Source organism: Chelonia mydas, chromosome 9 (genome assembly GCF_015237465.2).
Source record: "Chelonia mydas isolate rCheMyd1 chromosome 9, rCheMyd1.pri.v2, whole genome shotgun sequence".
Classification (NCBI taxonomy): Eukaryota; Metazoa; Chordata; order Testudines; family Cheloniidae; genus Chelonia; species Chelonia mydas.
Window position 1 is genome coordinate 60606378 of NC_057855.1, and position 22584 is coordinate 60628961.

General features: G+C 48.5%; 1 protein-coding gene across 11 annotated transcripts in view; it reads left to right on the forward strand.

Moving 5' to 3' along the window:
* The window catches only part of ENOX2 (ecto-NOX disulfide-thiol exchanger 2), a 130938-nt gene that overhangs the window by 85023 nt on the left and 23331 nt on the right, over positions 1 to 22584 (forward strand). For all 11 annotated transcript variants that reach the window (XM_037908171.2, XM_043522022.1, XM_043522023.1 and 8 more), the window contains 4 exons: positions 3986 to 4198; positions 6309 to 6415; positions 16842 to 16956; positions 21687 to 21868. In XM_037908171.2, coding sequence (XP_037764099.1) covers positions 3986 to 4198; positions 6309 to 6415; positions 16842 to 16956; positions 21687 to 21868 — 617 coding nt within the window. The remainder of the gene's footprint in view (positions 1 to 3985; positions 4199 to 6308; positions 6416 to 16841; positions 16957 to 21686; positions 21869 to 22584) is intronic.

Genomic DNA, 22584 nt, shown 5'->3' on the forward strand with positions numbered 1-22584 from the left:
TGACCGTCGTCATCCACCGCTTCTGCTGCCACTCTGCTCTCCTGGTGGTCTCGCAGGGCCGCTTCCGCTGCAACTCTGCTCGGCTGCTCTTGTCTCGCCATAAAACGGCAAGCTTGCAGCCCACTCAGCTGTTGTGTCCTGGCAGCAGATGGTGCAGTAGGTCTGCAAAACTGGTCATCCAACCACCACTTCCCCTGCAACTCTGCTCTCCTGCAGACACCATACCACTGCAAGCATGGAGCCCGCTCAGATCACCGCGGCAATTATGAGCATTGTAAACACTTCGCACATTATCATGCAGTATATGCACAACCAGAACCTGCAAAAACAGGCGAGGAGGCAATGGCAGCACGGTGATGAGAGTGATGAGGACATGGACACAGACTTCTCTCAAAGCACGGGCCCCGGCAGTTTGGCCATCCTGGTGGCAATGGGGCAGGCTCATGCCATGGAACGCTGATTCTGGGCCCGGGAAACAAGCACAAACTGCTGGGACCGCATAGTGTTGCAGGTCTGGGATGATTCCAAGTGGCTGCGAAACTTTCGCATGCATAAGGACACTTTCATGGAACTTTGTGACTTGCTTTCCCCTGCCCTAAAGCGCAAGAATACCAAGATGAAAGCAGCCCTCACAGTTCACAAGCAAGTGGTGATAGCCCTGTGGAAGCTTGCAACGCCAGACAGCTACCTGTCAGTCGGGAATCAATTTGGAGTGGGCAAATCTACTGTGGGGGCCGCTGTGATCCAAGTAGCCAATGCAATTACTGAGCTGCTGCTATCAAGGGTAGTGACTCTGGGAAATGTGCAGGTCATAGTGGATGGCTTTGCTGCAATGGGATTCCCTAACTGTGGTGGAGTGATAGACGGAACGCATATCCCCATCTTGGGACCAGAGCACCAAGGCAGCCAGTACATAAACGGAAAGGGGTACTTTTCAATGGTGCTGCAAGCACTGGTGGATCACCAGGGACATTTCACCAAAATCAACATAGGATGGCTGGGAAAGGTACATGACGCTTGCATCTTCAGGAACTCTGGTCTGTATGAACAGCTGCAGCAAGGGACTTACTTTCCAGACCAGAAAATGACTGTTGGGGATGTTGAAATGTCTATAGTTATCCTTGGGGACCCAGCCTACCCCGAATGCCATGGCTCATGAAGCCGTACACAGGCACCCTGGACACTAGTCAGGAGCTGTTCAACTATAGGCTGAGCAAGTGCAGAATGGTGGTAAAATGTGCATTTGGACGTTTAAAAGCGCACTGGCATAGTTTACTGACTCGCTTAGACCTCAGCGAAACCAATATTCCCATTGTTATTACTGCTTGCTGTGCGCTCCACAATATCTGTGAGAGTAAGGGGGAGACGTTTATGGCGGGGTGGGAGGTTGAGGCAAATCACCTGGCCGCTGATTATCTGCAACCAGACACCAGGGCCGTTACAAGAGCACAGCAGGGCGTGCTGCGCATCAGAGAAGCTTTGAAAACCAGTTTCATGGCTGAGCAGACTACGGTGTGACAGTTCTGTTTGTTTCTCTTTGATGAAAACCCGCCCCCTTGGTTCACTCTACTTTCCTGTAAGCTAAGCACCCTCCCCTCCCTCCTCCGATCATCGCTTGCAGAGGCAATAAAGGCGTTGTTTCAAATTCATGTATTCTTTATTAATTTGTCACACAAATAGGGGGATAACTGCCAAGGTAGCCTGGGAGGAGGAAAGCACCGGGTGGGGTAGGGGAGGAGGGAAGGACAAGGCCACACTGCACTTCAGAACCTATTGAATGCCAGCCTTCTGTTGCTTGGCAGTCTTCTGGGGTGGAGTGGTTGGGTGCCCGGAGCCCCCTCCCCTGTGTTCTTGGGCATCTGGGTGAGGAGGCTTTGGAACTTGGGGAGGAGGGCGGTTGGTTACACGGACTGCAGTGGCGATCTGTGCCTTTCCTGCACCTCAACCATATGCCGGAGCATATCAGTTTGACCCTCCAGTAGCCTCAGCATTGCATCCTGCCTCCTTTCATCATGCTGCCGCCACCTTTCCTCTTGATCCTGCAACCTCTCCTGTTGCTCCCGCCACTTCTCCTCTCGTGTGTCCCTCCTGTCCTCGCGTTCATTTTGTGCTTTCCTGGACTCTGCCATTGTCTGCCTCCACACATTCTGCTGGGCCCTTTCAGTTTGGGTGGACAGCATGAGCTCAGAGGACATTTCATCGTGAGTGCGTTTTTTTTTGCCTTCTTATCTGTGCTAGCCTCTGGGACGGAGATGCTAGTCGCAGCGTTGAAACATTTGCAGCTGTGGGAGGAAAAAAAGGGAAATTAAAATTGAAAAAGACACATTAGCCATTTAAAAGGAGGGACTGGTGTTTTCGGGTTAATGTGCAGCACAAACCCAACTAACCCCCCCCCCCCACACCCCCAATTCTCTTGGATGATCACTTCACTCCTCCCCCCACCGCGTTTCTAACAGCGGGGATGATTTCTTTTCAGCCACAGTCAAACAGCCCAGCAGGAACGGCCAACCTCTGAATGTCCCCTTAATAAAATTCCCCTATTTCAACCAGGTGACCATGAATGATATCACTCTTCTGAGGATAACACAGAGAGATAAAGAATGGATGTTGCTTGAACGCCAGCAAACACTGGGACCACATGCTACCATGCTTTCTTATGCAATGATTCCAGAGTACGTGCTACTGACCTGCCGTGGTAAAGTGTCCTACCATGGAGGACGCAATAAGGCTGCCTTCCCCAGAAACCTTTTGCAAAGGCGTTGGGACTACCTCCAGGAGAGCTTCATTGTGATGTCCCTGGAGGATTTCCGCTCCATCCCCAGACATGTTAAAAGACTTTTCCAGTAGCTGTACTGGCCGCAAATGCATCCCAAGTCTTCAGGGCAAATTAATCATTACAACACGCTTGCTTTTAAACTGTGCATTATATTTACAAAGGTACACTCACCAGAGGTGCCTTCTCTGCCTTCAAGGTCTGGGAGCCCTGGTTGGGAGGGTACTATCTCCAGGGTGATAAACAGTTCCTGGCTGTTGGGGAGAATGGTTTCTCTGCTTGCCTGGTGTGCGCTATCTTCAACCTCCCCCTCCTCATCATCTTCCTTGTCCCCAAAATCCTCATCCCTGTTGCGTGAGACTCCCTTGCAGGAGTACACATACAGGTGTGGGGTAGTTGTAGGGGTACCTCCTAGAATGGCATGCAGCTCATCATAGAAGTGGCATGTCTGGGGCTCTGACCCCGAGTGGGTGTTTGCCTCTTGAGTTTTTTGGTAGGCTTGCCTGAGTTCCTTAAGTTGCATGCGGCACTGCTGCGGGTCCATGTGATAGCCTCTGTCCTTCATGCCCTTGGAGATTTTTTCAAATATTTTGGCATTTCGTCTTTTCGAATGGAGTTCTGATAGCACGGATTCCTCTCCCCATACAGCGATCAGATCCAGTACCTCCCGTTCAGTCCATGCTGGAGCTCTTTTGCGATTCTGGGACTCCATGGTCACCTCTGCTGATGAGATCTGCATGGTCACCTTTGCTGATCAGCTTGCTACACTGGCCAAACAGGAAATGAAATTCAAAAGTTCGTGGGGCTTTTCCTGTCTACCTGCCCAGTGCATCTGAGTTGAGAGAGCTGTCCAGAGCGGTCACAATGGAGCACTGTGGGATAGCTCCCAGAGGCCAATACTGTCAAATTGTGTCCACACTAACCCAAATTTTACCCGGCGATGTCGATTTCAGTGCTAATTCCCTCCTTGGGGAGGAGTACAGAAATCGATTTTAAGAGCCCATTAAGTTGACAAAAATGGCTTCGTTGTGTAGATGGGTGCAGGGTTAAATCGATCTAACGCTGCTAAATTTGACCTAAACTCATTGTGTAGACCAGGGCTAAGCAAATAGTTCAGTGCTGACTGCTGGGAAGGTGGCTGCTGAACAGCTGAGCCACTGGAAATGACTCTGCAGATTTTGCCTGTTCTAAAGATTTTCTGTTTTGACCCAGACGATTCCAAGTTCTTGGAAGCAGTGCAGACCTTGGTGACTTGGATAGAACGTGGGGAAGTGAACAGGCGGAGTGCAAACAACTTCTACTCCATGATCCAGTCAGCTAACAGCCACATTCGCAGATTGATGAACGAGAAAGCAGCCCATGAGAAAGAGATGGAGGAAGCTAAGGAGAAGTTTAAGCTTGCTCTTTCAGGGATTCTAGTTCAGTGTGAGTAGTATTTCTGCACTGAGTGTTGTTCATGTATTACTGGGAGATTTTTTTGGTTTTGAGGGGGTGCAGCAAATTCAGCAAGACCCCAGAAAATATAATCACCATGGCTGGACAAATACAGTTAATTTACAGATATATGTCATTTATCTCCATAAAATTCTGGTGTTTCGTGGAGGAAGCATTTACGCACAGGGGAATGAACTCCTCATTTGTTCTCTCTTAAATATATTCTGTTAATTATTCTACTGTAGCAATGCCCAACATTCTGCACCTTTGTGTGCAGTCAAGGTAAGTCCCCAGCAGCCCAGTGCCTTGGTGCAACATTCAGGATTGACTCACCAAAGGTAGGATGTAACATAATGTTTTCAAAGTCCTGTTTTGTAGAAAGAGGCTCCATAAATAGGAGAGTAAATCAATTTCTCATGGTGACGTAGGACCAAATTTTAAACTAGTGCCTTTTGCATTTGGTTTTCCTTTCATGCTTAATCTTGATTCAGATTTTTTTCTATTCTTAACATAAACAAATATGGGCATTGAATCCAGGAAATGCAGTGTTTTTTGCAGAGTAAGTAGTAATAGAGAGAGCAGGAAGTGTTGTGTAATTAGTCACAGACAGATCACGGGCAATCATTAAAAATTCACAGAAACCTGTGACCTGTCCTTGACTTTTACTAAAAATACCCATGACAAAATGGGTAGCCTGGGCAGCTGAGGAGGTTGGAGGGGGAAGGGAGGCAGGGAGCTCCAAGGTCCCCCCCCGCTGCAGCTGGGAGCTGCCGGGGTTCCCCCTGCCACCTGCAGCAGCCTGGAGCTCCATGGATCCCCCTGAGGGCAGCAGTGGGAGCAGTGGGGATCCTCCCTGCCACCCGTGGGGTCCCCCCTGCCACTTGTTGCAGCCGGGAGCAGCGGGGATTCCCCCTGCTGCGGGTCCCGCGGGGAGCGACGGGGGTCCCTTTTGCCACCAGCGGGGGCGGGAAGCGGCAGGGATTCCCCCCTGCCGCTGGGACCCCCTGCTGCCCTTGGGGGAAGGGAGTGGTGGGGGTCCACCTTACCACCTTCAGCGGCCAGGAGCAGTGGGGATTTCCCCTGCCTCTGGGTCCCCCCTGTTGTCTATCGTGGCCGGCAGCGGTGGGGAGCTGCAGGGTTCCCCCCTGCCACTTGCGGTGGCTGGGAGCTGCGGGGGTACCTCGCAGTTCAGTGCCTCCACACGTGGCAGGGGACCCTGCAGCTCCCAGCCGGCGCTGGCTGAAGTCACAGATGTCTTTGGAAGTCATGGGTTCTGTGACCTCTGTGACTAAATCACAGCCTTAGTAATTAGTCATCATAACACACCCATTAGTATTCTTATTACAGCTGCACTGGTTAGTCTAAACATAGAGTACACTGAGTTTTATTTCATAAGAATCATGCCCACTACAGCAGCCCAAATATACAAAGCCAATTCTAGCTGTGCTTCTTGTTGTGAGGAGAATTCTACCCCTTTGCAGGGGGAGATCACATACTTCCTTTAAAAAATTCTCCAAAAATTGGCAGGAAAAATATTTTGAAAGAATGACTCCGGAGCCCTGGTTTGACAGGTGAGTGTCCAGGGAAATGAGAGCTTCCTGGTTTTGCTGCCCTGTGGTGGAGGACCCTTCCCTGTGCTTATTTGGGTGGTGTGTTATAATGTCCAGGTTATGCGTCTGTGCTTTGGGACTGAAACAGTGGCACAGAAGAACGCAAGCTACACAATCCTTCGCATTCTAAAGAGTGCGAGACCCTGTTCTGCTGGATTCCCAGGAAATCCCCTGTTTGACTTGTTGGCTCCACCTATACAATGTATGCTTCGTGCATTTAACCCTATCTCACTTTTGTTCTGTTGAGAATGACTCTGGCTTCCCCAGTTGTTAATAACTTGAGAGACACTTTGGCTCTGGCCTTCTGGAGTCCCTTCTTTCCTTTCTGGGCACTGAGTCCCTCCTGAGCATGGCCTCAGCACAGTACAGTGTTATAACAAAAGATTAGCCAAACCACCTGCCTGATTCCGCTCTTTTACTCCTTTACTCCTCTCGTTTGCATTCTCTGGATGATATTCTGGCCCGATTTGACTGCTGATTTCACACTACAGTTGAGCAGATAGTGGCTGTGTACCATTCCGCCTCCAAACAAAAGGCTTGGGACCATTTCACGAAAGCTCAGCGTAAGAACATCAGCGTGTGGTGCAAACAAGCCGAGGTTGGTAATTTTTTATTGTGTTAGATCCTACAGAGTACAGTCTCTTTCTTAACAGGATATTGATTTTAAGTTTACCTGGGCACTTAGTAACACTGTGCTCACATGGACAGAAACAGCCTTAATGAAATGGTGCAATATGGGCCTTACTTAGATCATCTGCTGCAACAAAGGTAATAAGTGTTCCATTGGTGTCTCTGACTGGAGAAGGATCCTTCATATGCTAACACAGCCCTAGTAATGATAAATTGAGCTCTGTAAGCCATTGGTATTGTGTACAAAAATAACTGTTGGGCCATGGTTTCTATTGTGGTATTAGAACTGTAAAAATTTGTGTACTGGTGTGGAAACTGCGGGGAGTCACCTGAGAGAGGATCCTAAAAAGGACTACATAGTTCTTTATATAATCCTTGTAACAGTCTTTAGAGGTGCAAAGTTTAAAGTTGGCACAAATGCAGCAGGTCTGATGAAGGACATCATTATACTTCTGTGTCTATAGAATGTAATTAAGGTTATGTCTTCACTAGAGACCTTACAGTGGCACAGCTGTACCGGTTCAGCTGTGCTGCTGTAAGGTCTCCTTTGTAGCCACCCTGAGAGCTCTCCTGTCGGCGTAGTTAAACCATCCTCAATGAGCGGAGGTAGCCATGATGGCTGGGAATTTTGCCAGAAGCTGGTGAAAGGGGATGGATCACTTGTTGACTACCTGTTCTGTTCATTCCCTCTGAAGCACCTGGCATTAGCCACTGTTGGAAGACAGGATACTGGTCTAGATGGACCTTTGGTCTGGCCCAGTATGGCCATTCTTATGTTCTTATGACGTAGTGCTGTCCACACTTCCGCTTCTGTCAGTGTAACTCAGTGGTTCTCAACCTATTTATCATTATAGTCCTCAGGCTGAGAACCACAGCGCCCCCCGCCCAGAGACCCCTCCACAGAGCGGGGCCAGGAGTGGAGCCCTGGGTGCAGGGACAGGCAGCTGGACCCAAGGCCTTCCTGTGCAGGGCTGGGTAGCTGCGGACTGGACCCTGGACCCTGCCATGGAGGGCCGGGCAGCTGGAGGCTGGACCCTGCCATGGGTGACTGGGCAGCTGGGACCTGGATTTTTTAGCACACAGCCGGGCCGTAGCTGTATGCTAGTTGGGCCGCATGCAGCCCATGAGTTGAGAACCACTGGTGTAACTTATGTCAGTCAGGGTGGTGTTTTTTCACATCCCTGACTGACAGAAGTGCTAATGACAGGTTTCAGAGTAGCAGCCGTGTTAGTCTGTATTCGCAAAAAGAAAAGAAGTACCTGTGGCACCTTAGAGACTAACAAATTTATTTGAGCATAAGCTTTCATGAGCTACAGCTCACTTCATCGGATGCATTCAGTGGCTAATGTGGACATAGCCTAAGTTTACAGTGTAACAGTGGAATTAATTTGGGTTGTGGTTAAAACTGCAGTTCCTTCTAAATGAGAATAAAAGATGAGAGAGACAAGGTGGGTGAGGTAATATCTTTTATTTGACCAGCTTCTGTTGGCGAGAGAGAGAAACTGTCAACCTTACACGGAGCTCTTCCTCAGTCCTGAAGAAGAGTTCTGTGTAGCTCCAAAGTTTGTCTCTCGCACCAACAGAAGCTGATCCAATAAAATATATTTCCTCACCCACCTTGTCTCTCTCATATCCTGGTACCAACACTGCTACAACACTACAAACAATAAAATATGAGGCAGAAGAGATCTGTTCTTATCTGGTCCCTGTATGAAGCAGTGCTGCACCTTCACAGGCTAGTTCCAGAAAAATTAAGATCACTGAACACTTCTTTTTATGGAAATGATATTCTCCCAGGATTTGGCTCTCAGTTTCTAAGGATGGAAAACTTGTACACTGCAACCCATTCTTCCATCAGACCACTGGAAAGGGTCATAACACTAGATCCCTGCCTGTAGAGTTCATCCAGCTCCTCTTTGGCATGCCTGAGGAAGTGTGCAGGAGGGGACTCTGCTATAGTAAACCTTGTAAGGTCTGCGGGAGTGGCTGCAGAGATCTGCTACACTGAGGAGATCTGTAGGCATGAAGCTCCTCTCCTGAAGACCTCATAGGATAGCACTCCTCCCACACTGAGTCCCACTCTTACTCCTCTCCCCTTATGAAGGCTGATGTCAAAAGTGGTGTCTTCCAAACTATTATCCCCCCAGGGCATAAACAGTGATGTAGAACATGCAAATAATTCAGTTATTTTCAGATAATGAAACTTAAAAAGAAGTCTGCATCTAGATTTAATCATATCCTCAAGTGAATCAGTCATCAAGTCTCACAACAAAGACATTTATCAGCTGCAGAGATCCAGGTTTGTGAATCGAAGTTCAAGAAGGAATAATTTTAAAATACTCCTGCCTCTTACACTGAGGAGTGGAGAAATTTGTGAATTCACAAAGTGCATTCTTTATTCACAAAGGAAGTGCTGTAAGTTTGGAAATCATCTTTTATGTTTGAAAAATAAAGTAATTGAGTCCCTGCTAATCTCAACATAACCTTAACCATGGAGCTGCTCTGGCAGCTGCATAATGAGCAAACTCTGCCCATGTGGGGAAGTACAATGCTATATTAATAAGAGACTGCAACTTGGGTAGATATTTGTAGCCATTGTTTACAAAATTCGGATGGATGGAAGATAGGGTATTGACTAATCAAAGCTTGGGACGCGGAGTCAGGAGATCTAGGTTATACACTCCAGTCTGCTACAGACCTGCTGTGTGGCCTCGAACAACTCATTACATCTCCAGGTCTCAGTTCCCTGTTAGTAAAATGGAGATCTGTCTGCTTCTGTGGCCCCAGCAATGAGGTATCTGGACACATCACAGTCATTAATGAACTGATCCCTGAGGAAGGGATATACCAATACTATCAACACTACCATTTTACACATGGGAAGCTCAAGCAGAGAGTAATTAGGTGGTTGCCCAAGATCACACATGAACTTTATGACAGACAGGACTTTTGTCTTCTGAGACCCAGTTCAGTGCTTGAACCACAAGACCATGCTCCTCCCAGGATGCTGTCGGGCATAGTTAAATCCTTTGTGACCCACAGAAGGAAGGGGGCAGCAAGGTGCAAACTGTTCTTCTCTGAGGTCCTGGTGCTAGTTGTGGAATGTTCCTGTAGAGCATTTTCTGTGTGACTTACTTGTTGGTGTCTGACTGGAAGCAGTGGGTTTAGGGCAGAGCAGGATGTACATGCTGGCTTGTCATGGAACTTTGGCATTGATATAGGTTGCCAATACACCCTCACAGTCTTCTAAACTGTTAACTTTATTCAATTTAGAAAGACAGGTGCTGGCCACTGGCCAGCTGTGTGTTGCAGGCGATGGGAGGCTGCAGCAACCCGGCAACAGCATGTTGTGGTGTGTGTTGTCAAAGCTGGCCACTGGGGCTGTGCAAAATGTAAGCACCAATCCAAAAGCAGACAGTGCTCCCCTGGCTTAGAATTGAAATGACAGAGGTTTGCAGCTGTCTGAGAAGATCCAGGCTGGACCCTTCCTCACCCCATATAATTCCCCTGCCAACTATGGCACCTAGGCAGACCGTGCCTCCCACCAAGGTGTCCTATTCACCTCACTTACTATTAGCTGACCAATGGGGATAGAGTTTTCACCCTAAACAAAACTTCTAGGGGAGCTGGCTTGGACATTTCCCCAGCTCAACATCTTTGTGAGTGATGGAGGCACATGTCCCCCATCCTTCAGGGGAGCGTGCAGCTGGGCTGTTCACCTCCCATTTCCGAGCATCAGTACCAAGAAATCCTCTTCAGTACAATTTGCTTCTTATTTTGCAACCATTCCCATGCAAATTGGTGAGGATTCAGAGAATGATTAAAGGATATGAAAATGTACCTTTTAGTGATAGACTCAAGGAGCTCAATCCATTTAGCTTAACAAAGAGAAGTTTAAGGGGTGACTTGATCCCAGCATATAAGTACCTACATTGGGGAAAAAATTGATAATGGGCTCTTCATTCTAGAAGAGAAAGACATAACATGATTCCGTGGCTGGATTCAAAGCTAAACAAGTTCTGACTGGAAATAAGGTATAAGTTGCAAATGGTAAGAGTAATTGATCATTGGAGCAACTTACCAAGGGTCGTGGTGGATTCTCCATCACTGACCATTTTAAAATCAAGATTGGATTTTGATTAGAAGATCTGCTCTAGGAATTCTTTTGGGGAAGTTCTGCGGCATGTGTTATACAGGAGATGATCACAATGGTCCCTTCTGGCCTTGGAATCTGAGTCTATGAAACTCTCTCTGTGTCCTAGCTGCTAACAGGTGACACAAAGCCACACTGTGCTAGAGTAGGCTACAGAAGCATCTGATTAGACATTCCATCTGGAAGGCTATGTAGCAAAGTTGGTAAGATTTCTGTTTATTGTAGGTATATCTTTGAGACCTAGTTTTTACTCTCAGCTGTGCCTGAAATAACCTTATACAGGCTCTGAGTTATGTTATCTGTGAATAATAGTTATCTCTCCAGCAGTATGACACTTTGGCTCAGGATAAGGGTGGTGAAATGCACAGAACCGTTAATAGCTGTCAGTGGAAGATGTGTGGTAATAATTAATGGCCTATGGATGTGCACCTTCCTCTGGGCTAAAGGGTATCATGTGGGGTAGCCCATCTCTCTCATATTTTGCTTTGCCCAGATTGTATGATAGACAGGCCTATCATTGCAAGACTGCCTGCAGCAGGGACCAAAATTGTGAGTTGGCAGCACGGCAAAAGGAATCCATAGAGTAAGGAATCCTCTCCCATAAGGGGTGTTGCCTGCAGTCTCAGAGTCTGATGGGCACACGGGAAGTGTCATGGATGGAGAATCAAGCTAGAGGGATGGATGGTGACAATTATTCATTTTTCTTATAATTAAGACCATATAATCAAACTGGCTGTGTCTAACTGGTCAGTTTACAACCTCTCTAACTCTTCGTCTTAATTAGTTCACTAAAAGGCTTTGGAAAATCTTGTTCCATTTCACCTCCCATAACTGCGGGTAGCCCTCAAAGTCAGAATATAGTGGATATGTAACAACAAAGGTTATTCTTTTTGATTTAATGTAATGTATAACAGCGACAGAAGGCTCTTTGCAGCTATGTTCCTGCTTCGAAAAAGTGCAGTCTAACCTACCCCTACTGAGGTCAAACTTACCTCAAGTGTATTTCTTGTGCTATACTTTGACATTAAACCATGGTATCATTTCAGGTTAGCCCTGCATACTATTTGTTCCACAAAAGGCTTTATGCAACGTGGGAGTGAAAGACCCAGTGACCTAACCTACTGAGAAGCATTATTTTTGTGTAGGGGGATGTTGCTTAGTTATCATAACATAGGCAAGTCATAAATCACAATAAGGCAAGGAGCTACACGCAGCTTCACTGCAATGGATGGAGATTCTGATTCACAAATGAGCAGGCTGCTAGAAATTCTGTCATCAGCCTGTCCTCATCATGTGAGAGTATCCATAGGAAGCTAAAATCCTGACAACACATCATAATTTTGCAAATTAAATAAATGCACATCTAGGCAAAACCATGAATGCAGGTGAGAGAGGATTCACATTAATAACATATTTTAGCACTAATGACCCTAATTAACATGTTGAGTGATTATTTAGGTATGAATGGTTTGCTTGGCAAAAAATAACTTCTCGGCCTCCTATTGAACGTTTCGTACTCGTGATTTTATTGTTTTATGTACATCATAAACACAAAATACGCTGAGACATGCTCTTCTAAACTTATGCCTTTAAGTAGTACTAGTAGCTAAAAGCCCATGCCGTCACAAAATAATCCACCATCTATGTCTCCCTTATACAGCCAATGAAACTGTTGCATGCAAATTAGCTGTGGAGTAAAGGGTGCTGATTGGTTCAATTACTTTTGATATCACAGTTACACACTACATCGGGGTGGGCAAACTTTTTGGCCCAAGGGCCACATCTGGATATGGAAATTGTATGGCGGGCCATGAATGCTCACGAAATTGGGGGTTGGGGTGCGGGAGGGGGTGAGGGCTCTGGCTGGGGGTGCAGGCTCTGGGGTGGGGCTGGGGATGAGGGGTTGGGACGTGGAAGGGGGGTCCAGGGTGCAGGCTCCGGGCAGCACTTACCTCAAGCAGCTCCCGGAAGCAGCAGCATGTCCCTGCTCTGGCTCCTATGCGGAGGCGCGGCCAGGTGGCTCTGTGCCCTGCCCTGTCCGCAGGCACTGCCACTGCAGCTCCCATTGGCTGTGGTTCCTGGCCAATGGGAGCTGCGGGGGCAGTGCTTGGGTCGGGGGCACTGTGCGGAGCCCCTTGGCTGCTTCTTCGGATAGGAGCCGGAGGGAGGACATACCGCTGCTTCCAGGAGCCAAGCAAAGCCATGGCATGCACAGAGCAGGGCAAGCCCCCAAGCCCGCTCCCCGGCTGGAGTGTGGGAGCAGGGCAAGCCCCAGACTCCACTCCCCAGTGAGAGCTTGAGGCCCAGATTAAAACATCTGAAGGGCCAGATGCAGCCTCCGGGCCGTAGTTTGCTCACCCCTGCACTACGTGCATTTGTCATATTGTGTAATACTTTGTCTATCCTATGTAACATTGATAAATATTTACAATAGACACACTTGTATCATAATTACAGGAAGTGCACACTAAAACACACAGCTTTCAAGAATAAAAGCTCATCCTGCTCAACAGATAAAGCAGCCCAGAATACAAGCTGTACATGTGTGGCTGAGCAACTCTGAGGTTATGTTTGTAAGCATGTGGAACCCTTGATGAAGACACAACAAGTCTCTTGTGCGTATTTTATAGACTGGACTAAGGGACTCGGAGATGAGCTTTCTCTTTATTACCAGTTCTGCATAGTGTCATGGAAGGGCAATTTGTTTTTGTTTTTTCTTTCATGAGAGCTATCTGGTGGCTGGTTTTTATGCAGGAAGGCACAGTTTATCTGTGAGGGAGAATCTTTGGCTCATAGATTATTCATAGATTTTAAGGCCAGAAGGAGCCCCTATGATCATCTGTAACTCACCCAGTAAACTCTGTATCATGCCCATAACTTCTGTGTGAGCCTATGACATTATGGGGTTTCACCCAGGCCAATAAGGAGTTGTGTCGCCGGCTGTCCTGTATCCCTGGGTGCTTTTGTGCTGTGCTGCTTTGGTTCAGAGCCCTGACACCAGCAACCTGTTCACAGAACAATGGCTTCACCATGACTTCCACCAGCCAGGCTACTCCTTGCAGGGTGACACCAATAGCTTCTTCAGTCCTACGTCTCCTCAAAACCGTCTCCCTTGCAGTGTCCAGTCCCTCTCACTGGAATCACACATCTATAATTTATTACATGCTGCCCTCACATAGATCACTCAGTAATATCAATGAACTGCGTGTTACCAGTTGGCATATGATACCTCACATGATACTCTTTAGACACAGATTATGACAACGGGGTATTTGGGCAATGAGTGTGTCAGGCCTGATGTGAGTTATATTATGGTGTTTTCTCTGTCCGTGGGCATTGAGGGACTCCCTGGCTCACAGAGCTGTAGTAGCTTTCTTAGAAAGCGAGACTTGTATTAATGCCTTCCAGTGATGGAGAATCCACCAGGTCCCAAGATAGGTTATTCCAGTGCAGCAAGAGCATAAAACAAATTAGTTTTGATGTTACATTCAATAAGAGGGGCTGCTGTATTGGGTGTATTATTCAGTCCTGGATTTAGTTACTCTAAATAAAGCTGCCATAGCACCAGAGTGCTACAGAGTTAGGTCCTGCTTTCAGTTGAGCTCAACAGACAGGTTACAGTGTAATGTGAGGGTCTGAGAGGTGGTTTGGTGATTTTGTGTATATTTTGGGAGTCATTGCAATGGCTGGGATCAGGAATAGGCCCTATTCAGTAATTCGCCTATGAGGGCCTGCTGGTGCCCAGAACTGCTAAATGCTGCTGCTGAGTACAACTACTGAAGGAATCAGTACATGCTGGCACCTGGTGGAACTTTATAGGCCAGGGTAGCTACCTAGCTGCCAAGCATCTTCCCTTGCATAAGGTCTCTCTTAAGTACCTGCACCCTACAGTCTCTCCAGCTCCATCCTCCAGAGCTCCCATTTTGGGTGCTGGCCAGCCCTGTCCCAGAGCTTGCTATGCACCCTGGGCTATGCTGGCTCCTCTGCGCCTCTCTGGCTTCAAGGCCATCAAGAATGTTAGGTATTAAAGAGTGTGAATTAATGCATTTGGGAAGATTTCTCTCCTGATTCCTGTTCCCCGTCACATGTACCATTGGATCAAATGCTTGACAGAGGCCCTTGTTTGTAGCCTAGCCAGCTCTGGCTCCTGAATTTCATTGCACTGTCATCTCTGACTGACTAGCTAGGTCAACATTCATTCCTGTCCTTTTCATGGTACCTTTCCTATGGCTTCCCCTTTGCACCAATCTGAGAATGTTTCTGTTTCCCATGGCTTGGCTGCTCTTTTCATGGGTAGTCGAACATGAATAGAGAGAACGCTTATTGGCTCCAGGCTCTTGTGGTAAGGTTGCCTCTTGTTTTGCTTAGTAAATGAGACTTCTCTGCCTTCTCTACAGTCATTATTTATGGGACTTAGCAAAGCTCTTTCTGGTAAGTTGACATTAGGAGGGGCACTTTGCAACCTCTGAGGGACTCTGGTAAGTAACTTTGGCATCCTAACACCTGAACACATTTACCCATCTCTCTTCCTGTGTGGTTCCTGTATTGATATTGTGCCCTATGACAGAACCCTGGGTGTGAATGACACTTTTCAGAGAGAATGTCAGAAGCTGGGAATGGGCGACAGGGGATGGGTCACTTGGTGATTACCTGTTCTGTTCATTTCCTCTGGGGCACCTGGAATTGTCAGAAGACAGGATACTGGGCTAGATGGACTTTTAGTCTGTTCCAGTATTGCCGTTCCTATGTTATAATGAAGCTGCTGGACTGGCTTCTCCACTGTCTTGCATGTGGCGCAGGCAGACGTTTACACCTGTGCAAAGTGGGAGTGAACCGCTACCATTCTGCCCCAGTACAGGTGCAAATCAGTACAAGGCCGAGGACAGCCAGGCCTATGGCCCTGCCCTGAGGAGCTGCAGGCTAGGCTGGCTCTGACATCACATGTTGAGAGCAGAGGTGAGGCCAGGCAAGGGCAAGGCGGAGGCCGGTTGGCACCCAGTCCTATTTGGAGCCTGGTTGTGCCATCGTGCTTCCTTTCCCTTTTAGCTCCAAAATCTTCCTTCCCCTTTTAGCTCCAAAATCTGAGGACAAGTTCCTGACAGAGAGTGGAAAGGAGGGAGGGAGGGTTTGATGGAGGAACAGGAAGGCTGCATGGTGCACAGGCCCAGGGAGGGCATTTCAGGCACAGGAGACAGAATGGGAGCATGCTAAAAAGAATAATGCAGCATGGCCCAGAGTACATGTGGGAAAATGTCCTCACCTCCCTCATGTACTCTCAGCTGCCCCAACTCTCTCTGCAAACAGGCTTCCCCCCTGCATCATTGTGCAGGTACGAAGGGCCTCCCTTGGCTGTGGACTAAAGAGACTGCAGTAAGAGGTTAGCATAGGTGTAAAATATTCACGCTTGTGGGTCATTTGTATGAAACCTCCCATGCAGTGAGCGAAGAGCTGGCTGTATTCTGACTTGCCAGCTTTAGGCACCATTGTCATATCTCCTGGGTATCATTTGGCTGTGTGGCTGTCAGGAGGCTTTGGTACCTTCCACAACTGGGAAAGGCTGAATGGACACAGTGGTTCCGCCATCCGCTGAATCCTCAATGGATCTGTAGTAATGGTTCGTGGCTCCATTGCTCCAGCTTCACGTTGGTGGAGCAGGGGGGAAAATACAACCCCCTTGAGTGATTCACCATTTCCTCCTGTGAGCAGTTGGACATCAGCAGCTCATACAGGTGATGGCTCAAATCTGATTCCTGGCTACCTCTCAGCTCCTTAGTAGTACAGTACAATACAAAACCAGAGAAGAGGCTTCTCCCAGCTTGCAGCACTGGAACTGGCACTAAACCACTTCATAGACCTGCTTTGCAACCTGGGCAGGTGTGAAGAGGATGTATGGCATGGCAGGGCAGCGCGGGGGGAGGGGCAGGGCAGGGCTGAGCAAGGGTAATAGGGGAGGGACAAGGTGGGGCAGTGCTGAGCAAGGTGCATGTTGGGGAAACACTGGGTGAGGGCAACAATTCAGGTGGAGGGCAGTGCTGGGTGAGTGTGCTGGGGAAGTGGGTGGAATATTTTATGCCAGGAGTGTTTTACAATGTGAATGGTCTTTGCTGCTATGTGGTTGGGGCAGTGAAGTACTCCTCACATGCTCTTTTCTGGTAGCACTGGGTCTGTTCTTTGCAGACTCTTTTAAAACAAACAAGTGGCTTGTAACCTTACATTGAAAGATCTTCTGTTTAAACCTTAGGAAATCCGCAACATTCATAACGATGAACTCATGGGTATTCGAAGAGAGGAGGAAATGGAAATGTCTGACGATGAGATAGAAGATCCCTCAGAAACGAAAGAAACAGAAGAATCAGGTACAATCATTTGCTATGGATGATAAATATATCTGCATGTTGTGTCTGGACTGTGTGAATTCCTTGGGGAGCCCCGAATGATAGGTTCCTAGCTGTGGAACTGAGCCAATTACCTAGTCTGAACAGTGGAGCTTCTACTGCAGTTTTCTACAATTGGGATTTAGACGCCAAAAATCTCAGGAATATTGGACTCTGGGCTTTGGTTATCCCTGGGCTAACGTGCTTCAGATTCCTGGAGAATAGGAACAGAGGAACTGCCAGACTGCATCAAAGCCGAGGTCCATTTAGCCCAGTTTCTCATCTCCAACAGTGGCTAGCACCAGCTGCTTCAGAAGGAGGTGTAAGAACCTTGCAGAAGCAGATGTGGGGTAATCCTCCTCCCCGTCAGGCTCTCATCCTAATCCCTAATAGTCAGAGACTGGCTTAAACCCTGAAGCAGGAGGTTTTATAGCCACTCAAAATGTTTGTTAATACACCTCTATCCCGATATAATGTGGTCCTTGGGAGACAAAAAATCTTACCACGTTATATGTGCCTCCCCAAACAGCCTGGCCCTGCCCCCTATCCGACCCCCACCAACTTCCCGCCCCCGACTGACCCCTCAGAACCCCCGACTCATCCAACCCCCCCGCTCCCTGTCCCCTGACTGTCCCCCGAGACCCTCTGCCCCTTATCCAATCCCCCAGCCCGGCTCCCTTAACATGCTGCTCAGAGCAGCGTGTTGGAGCCAGACACGCTGCCACCATAGGCGCCAACTCCATGGGTGCTCCGGGGCTGGAACACCCATGGATAAAAATTGGTGGGTGCAGAGCACCCACCGGCAGCTCCCCGCCCCCCCCACCCCAGCTCACCTCCGCTCTGCCTTCGCCGCCTCCCCTGAGTGCGCCGCTGCCGCTCCGTTTCTCCCCTCTCCCTTTCTCCCTCCAAGGTTTGCCGCGCAAGCCTGGGAGGGAGGGGGGAGGAGGGAAAATGCTTTACCATGTTATATCTGATCGTGTTATGTTGGGGTAGAGGTGTATTAACTATTATAACTCTGGATATTCTTGTTGGTGACACAAATTTCCAATTCCTCTTCGAATCTTGCTAAAGTTTTGGCCTCAATGACACCCTGTTGCAGTGAGTTCCACAGGTTAATCACACTTTGTGTTAAAAGGTATTTCTTTTTCTCAGTTTTGAATTTGCCACCTTTGAGTGTCATATTCTTGTGTTATGAGGCAGGGAGAATACAAGTTCCCAATCTCCCTTCTCTAAACCATTCATTATTTCTATAGTTTTATCATGTCCCTGCTTATTTGTCTCCCAACCTTTTCAATCTCTCTTACAAGAGTTTTTCAAGGACCTTGATCATACTTGTTGCCCTCCTCTGAACCCCTTCTAGTTCTGTGATATCTTTTTTGAGACAGGGTGACCAGTAGGCTGACCAATTTAAATAACGGTCTTAGAATATCTTCTGTATTATTCAGGTGTGGCGCCAGCCTCTTCCTGGTGGGGGCTAGACAGAAAATTGGGGGGGGGCTGCTCCCTCCTCGCCACAAGCCCCAGCCCTCTCCTTGGTCCCGCCCCTGCTCCTCCTCAGTTAAGTGCCACCCCCATCTTCTTCCCCCAAGACCCCCAGGTTGGAGGCCAGAAGCCAGAGCTGGGCAGTGCAGCGTGGCCGCTGCGCTGGGTGGTGCCATGGTGCAGGAGACTCTGGTGCTTCCGTCTCCTTCTCCTGCTGCTGCTTGGGGCCCTGGGGCTGCGGCTGTTCCTCAGCTCCCTACCGCCCTTTGACTGCTCACAGCGCGTAAAAGCCTCCTGGGTGGGGGGACCCAGCTCTGGGGCTGGCAGAACCCTCGGGGAGCAGCAACCACATGGGGTGGGGCCCAGGAGCCTTGGCCAGAGCGGGTCAGTCTGGGCGCTGTGGGGAGTCCCGGACTCTCTACCTGCTCTGGGCGGTGCACCCCAATGGGCAGGGACACAGGCTGGGGGCTGCTGTCGGGCACCCCCGCCCCCACTTAGGCTTACTTCTACGCTGCTGCTGGCACTGCCTTCAAAGCTGGATGGCCGGAGAGCAGCGGCTCTGGGCGGGTGCCCACCTCTGAAGGCAGCGCTGCTGTCAGCAGCAGCAGAGAAGTATCTGCGTTTGACCTTTGCGCTGGGGGGGGTGCCTATTATAGGGGGGCTAAGGTAAATATTGGGGTGGCGATAGCCCGCGCAAGCCCTCCTCTAACGCTGCCCCTGGTATTATTCACCTCTCCATTCCTTATGCACCCTAACATCCTGTTTGCTCTTTTGACTGCAGCAGCACACTGAGCAGAGGTCTCCATTGAGCTGTCCACAGGGATGCAATGTCCTTTCTTGAGCTGATGCACTTAATTTGGATCCCAGTAAGAATTATAGCTGAGCAAGAGCTTTGCTATTGTAAAGGTTAAGACCCGCTTTCAGTTTAAGGGTTGGTAGTTCTAAGTGCTCTAAACTCTATACAGTTAATCAGATTGCCTTGACATTTAGGGTGCCTTGTGGGGGTGCAGGGCAGAGTCAGTGAACCAAATTTGGAGCCATTGGACCAAGTGTAGTCCTGAGATATAGTCCCCTAAATACACCTTTACACATACTCTGTTATTATTATATTACACACACATATGATTTTAAAAGGACATTATTAAGGTTGCAATACCAAACACTCAAAAATGCCAGACTGAAAATTGCCCATGCAAGCCATTCACTGGCCCCTCTCCGTGCTTATACATTATGATACATCTCAATTACATGCTCACAATTTTTTCCACAGGATCCCTGCCTCGTTCAGTGCACGGGTGCTTACTGAATTAGCAGCTATTCACTATTTTGTTTTGTCCTCATTGTTCAGTGTGTGGCCTATGCTTTATTTACTGCCCGTTGCTCAAATCCTGCTCTGAAGACAGAATTATTAATTTCCTCATGTTGTTCATCGATATGGTATCTGAATGCGTCAAATATTTGTGAATTTATTTTCACAACACCCTGAGATGAGGGGGTAATATGATTACCATTGTGCAGATGGGGAACAGAGTGATTAAGGTCACACAGATCTCTGCCGCTTGAGCTAATGGAGGAATGGATAGCGGTAGTAGATTGTCATCCTCTGTGTGTGCCAGCCGCAGAGAGGATGGGGCACTTTGCCATTGGGGTTCACAGCTGTTTGCTGACAGCAGAGGACTGGTGAGACTCAGGGATGATGGATATCCGGAGGGGAGTGCGTGCTACTGGGCACAGACCCTTCTGTCCCCTCCACTCCAACCTGTCCCAGTCCCTTTTCCGCACTCCTGGTTCTTCATCCCAGATCCAGTTTTCTTAGCCAATAGATCCTAGTCGCCTCCTCTCTGGATTCCATGTACCAGTTTCCCCCTCCACTTTCAGTCCCAGTCTCCTGGCCCAGTCGTTTCCTGTCACCTCCTCAAGTCCCCAACTCCTTGTCTCCATTCTCCTTGTCCAGCCAGTCCCAATTCTCCCCCTGCATCTTGGCTCTTCATCAGATCTGTCTCCCCACACCCCTCGCCTCCCTCCTACTGATTCTCATTCCCAGTCTCCTCGTCCAGCCAGTCCCAGTCTCCTCCTCCTCAACTCCCAGCTTGAGTTTCCCTCTCTCCTGCCAGCCTCCAGTTCCTATCTCTCCACCACCACCACCCATTGTTTTTTTGTCCCAATTTAGTCCCTCTCCCCCCATCCCCAGAATTCAAATCAGGCATCTTTCTCCTCCACACTGCCTGGGCCCTGTGGGCCTTGGAGTGGGGGTGGGAGAGGTCGCTAAGAGCACAGGAAAGAGAATCTACCTTCTCTCAGTTCTGATGCCCTGCTCGGGGCCACTCCATAGTAGTCCAGAGCTGTAACTGCCCGCTCAGCTGCGGGATAGAGCATGCCCAGTATGGCCAGACTCTTTGGAGACATTAGCTGTTAAAATCTAAGATGTCTTTACTGAGCATGTGCAAACTGCTGTCTCTCAAAGTCTTGTACCTTGGCCAAATTTGGGCAGATTTTCGTGGGGATGACAAAATGCACGTCCTTGATACAAAGGTCACCTGTCAGTAGATTTCTAGTACTTGCTCCAAAGTGTGGGGTGCTAGAGTTGTCTGAATGTTGTTTGAAGTCACCAGAACTTTTTAACGTTAGCAAAACAACATATTTTCCCTCAGCCTTGTCAGAAACCACTGAACTGCTTTGGCAGGGGGGAAAAAATTTCAGCCTGGGGCAGGCGCCTGGCATGGAAAATTTCAGCTCAGATGGTTGAAGTTTGGCAAAATTCTATGCAACTGAAAACAGGGTCTTGTAATGGAAGTGTCAGGCTGCCTTAATAACAGATAGTAACATTACTTGTAAGACAGTTGTACCTAGAGGCTTCCATTGATATCAGGGTCCATTATTCCAGGAACCACACAGACGCATATTGACAAACAGCCCAGCCCCAAAGATCTTACAGTCTAAATAGACATGGCAGACAAAAGTTGGGAGGAAGTAAATTGTGTTATCCCCATTTTACAGATGGGGTCTGAGGCCCAGATCCTCTGAGGGAGTTAGGCACCAGATCTCCATTGATTTCAATGGGAGTTAGGCACCAAAATACCTTTCAGGATCTGGGCCTACGTGACTGGCCCAAGGTCATGCTTTGGGGCAGAGCCAGGAACTGAATGCAGGACTCTTACTCACAAGACCGACATTGCTCTCCTTTTATTTGTTTTTTTAATGTTTGTTCCCTGTGTTCGTCATTCTCCTAGCACTGATATCCCAGGCAGAGGCCCTAAAGGAGGAAAACGACAGTTTGCGCTGGCAGCTGGATGCCTACAGGAATGAGGTGGAGCTGTTAAAGCAAGAGCAGGGAAAAGTGAACAGAGATGAAGACACAACTAGAGAGCAGCAGTTGAAACTCCTCCAGCAAGCTTTGCAGGGAATGCAGCAGGTAAGGCTACTTTTTCCTATAGTCATGACCTTGCTACGAGTGCAAAGTGGTCTCAGCTTCTCTCCATGGCTCTAAAATGGGAGCAATAGCAACACACTCAAAAAGCCATTTTCCTTTTTTTAGCTGGAGCAACAGCTAATGTCTTGGAAGTTTATATTCAGATGAAAGCAACTTTCTGCCATTCTCAAGGTTACAAAAACAATAGAACTCCTGGGTGGATATGAACTGATGACAATCACCTGGAAGTCTTGTTCTGTTATGTACACATTAATGCATCCTACAGCTATGTCCGAAATGTAGGTGTCAGGGATCCGCAGGGTCTGGTCTTTGCCCCAGCCTGTAACCAGTCCCTTGGGAGTGACAGCTTTGATTCTCCGAACCCCCAGGGTTCACACAGTTCCACACCTGTGACCCCCAAGACTCCAAAACTGGACCTTCGGTCACCCGTGATCTCTGTTTCTGTCTGTGGCTTCTTACAGTGAATCCAGCCAAGGCAGACTCCTGTGGGAGACTTGTACAGTACCTCTTCAGGCCACAGTGCTCTCAGTGGGTATGCCTACACTGTAGTGTAAGCCTTGGCACAGTCTCAGGATTGAGCCCAAGCCCTCCTTCCATCTTACACACAAATCTGTCAGACTCGGGCTCAGACCCGAGGGCCTAGGACCCTACAAGAGTGGAGGGTTTGAGCCTGAAGCACTATAGATGCAGCCACTCTG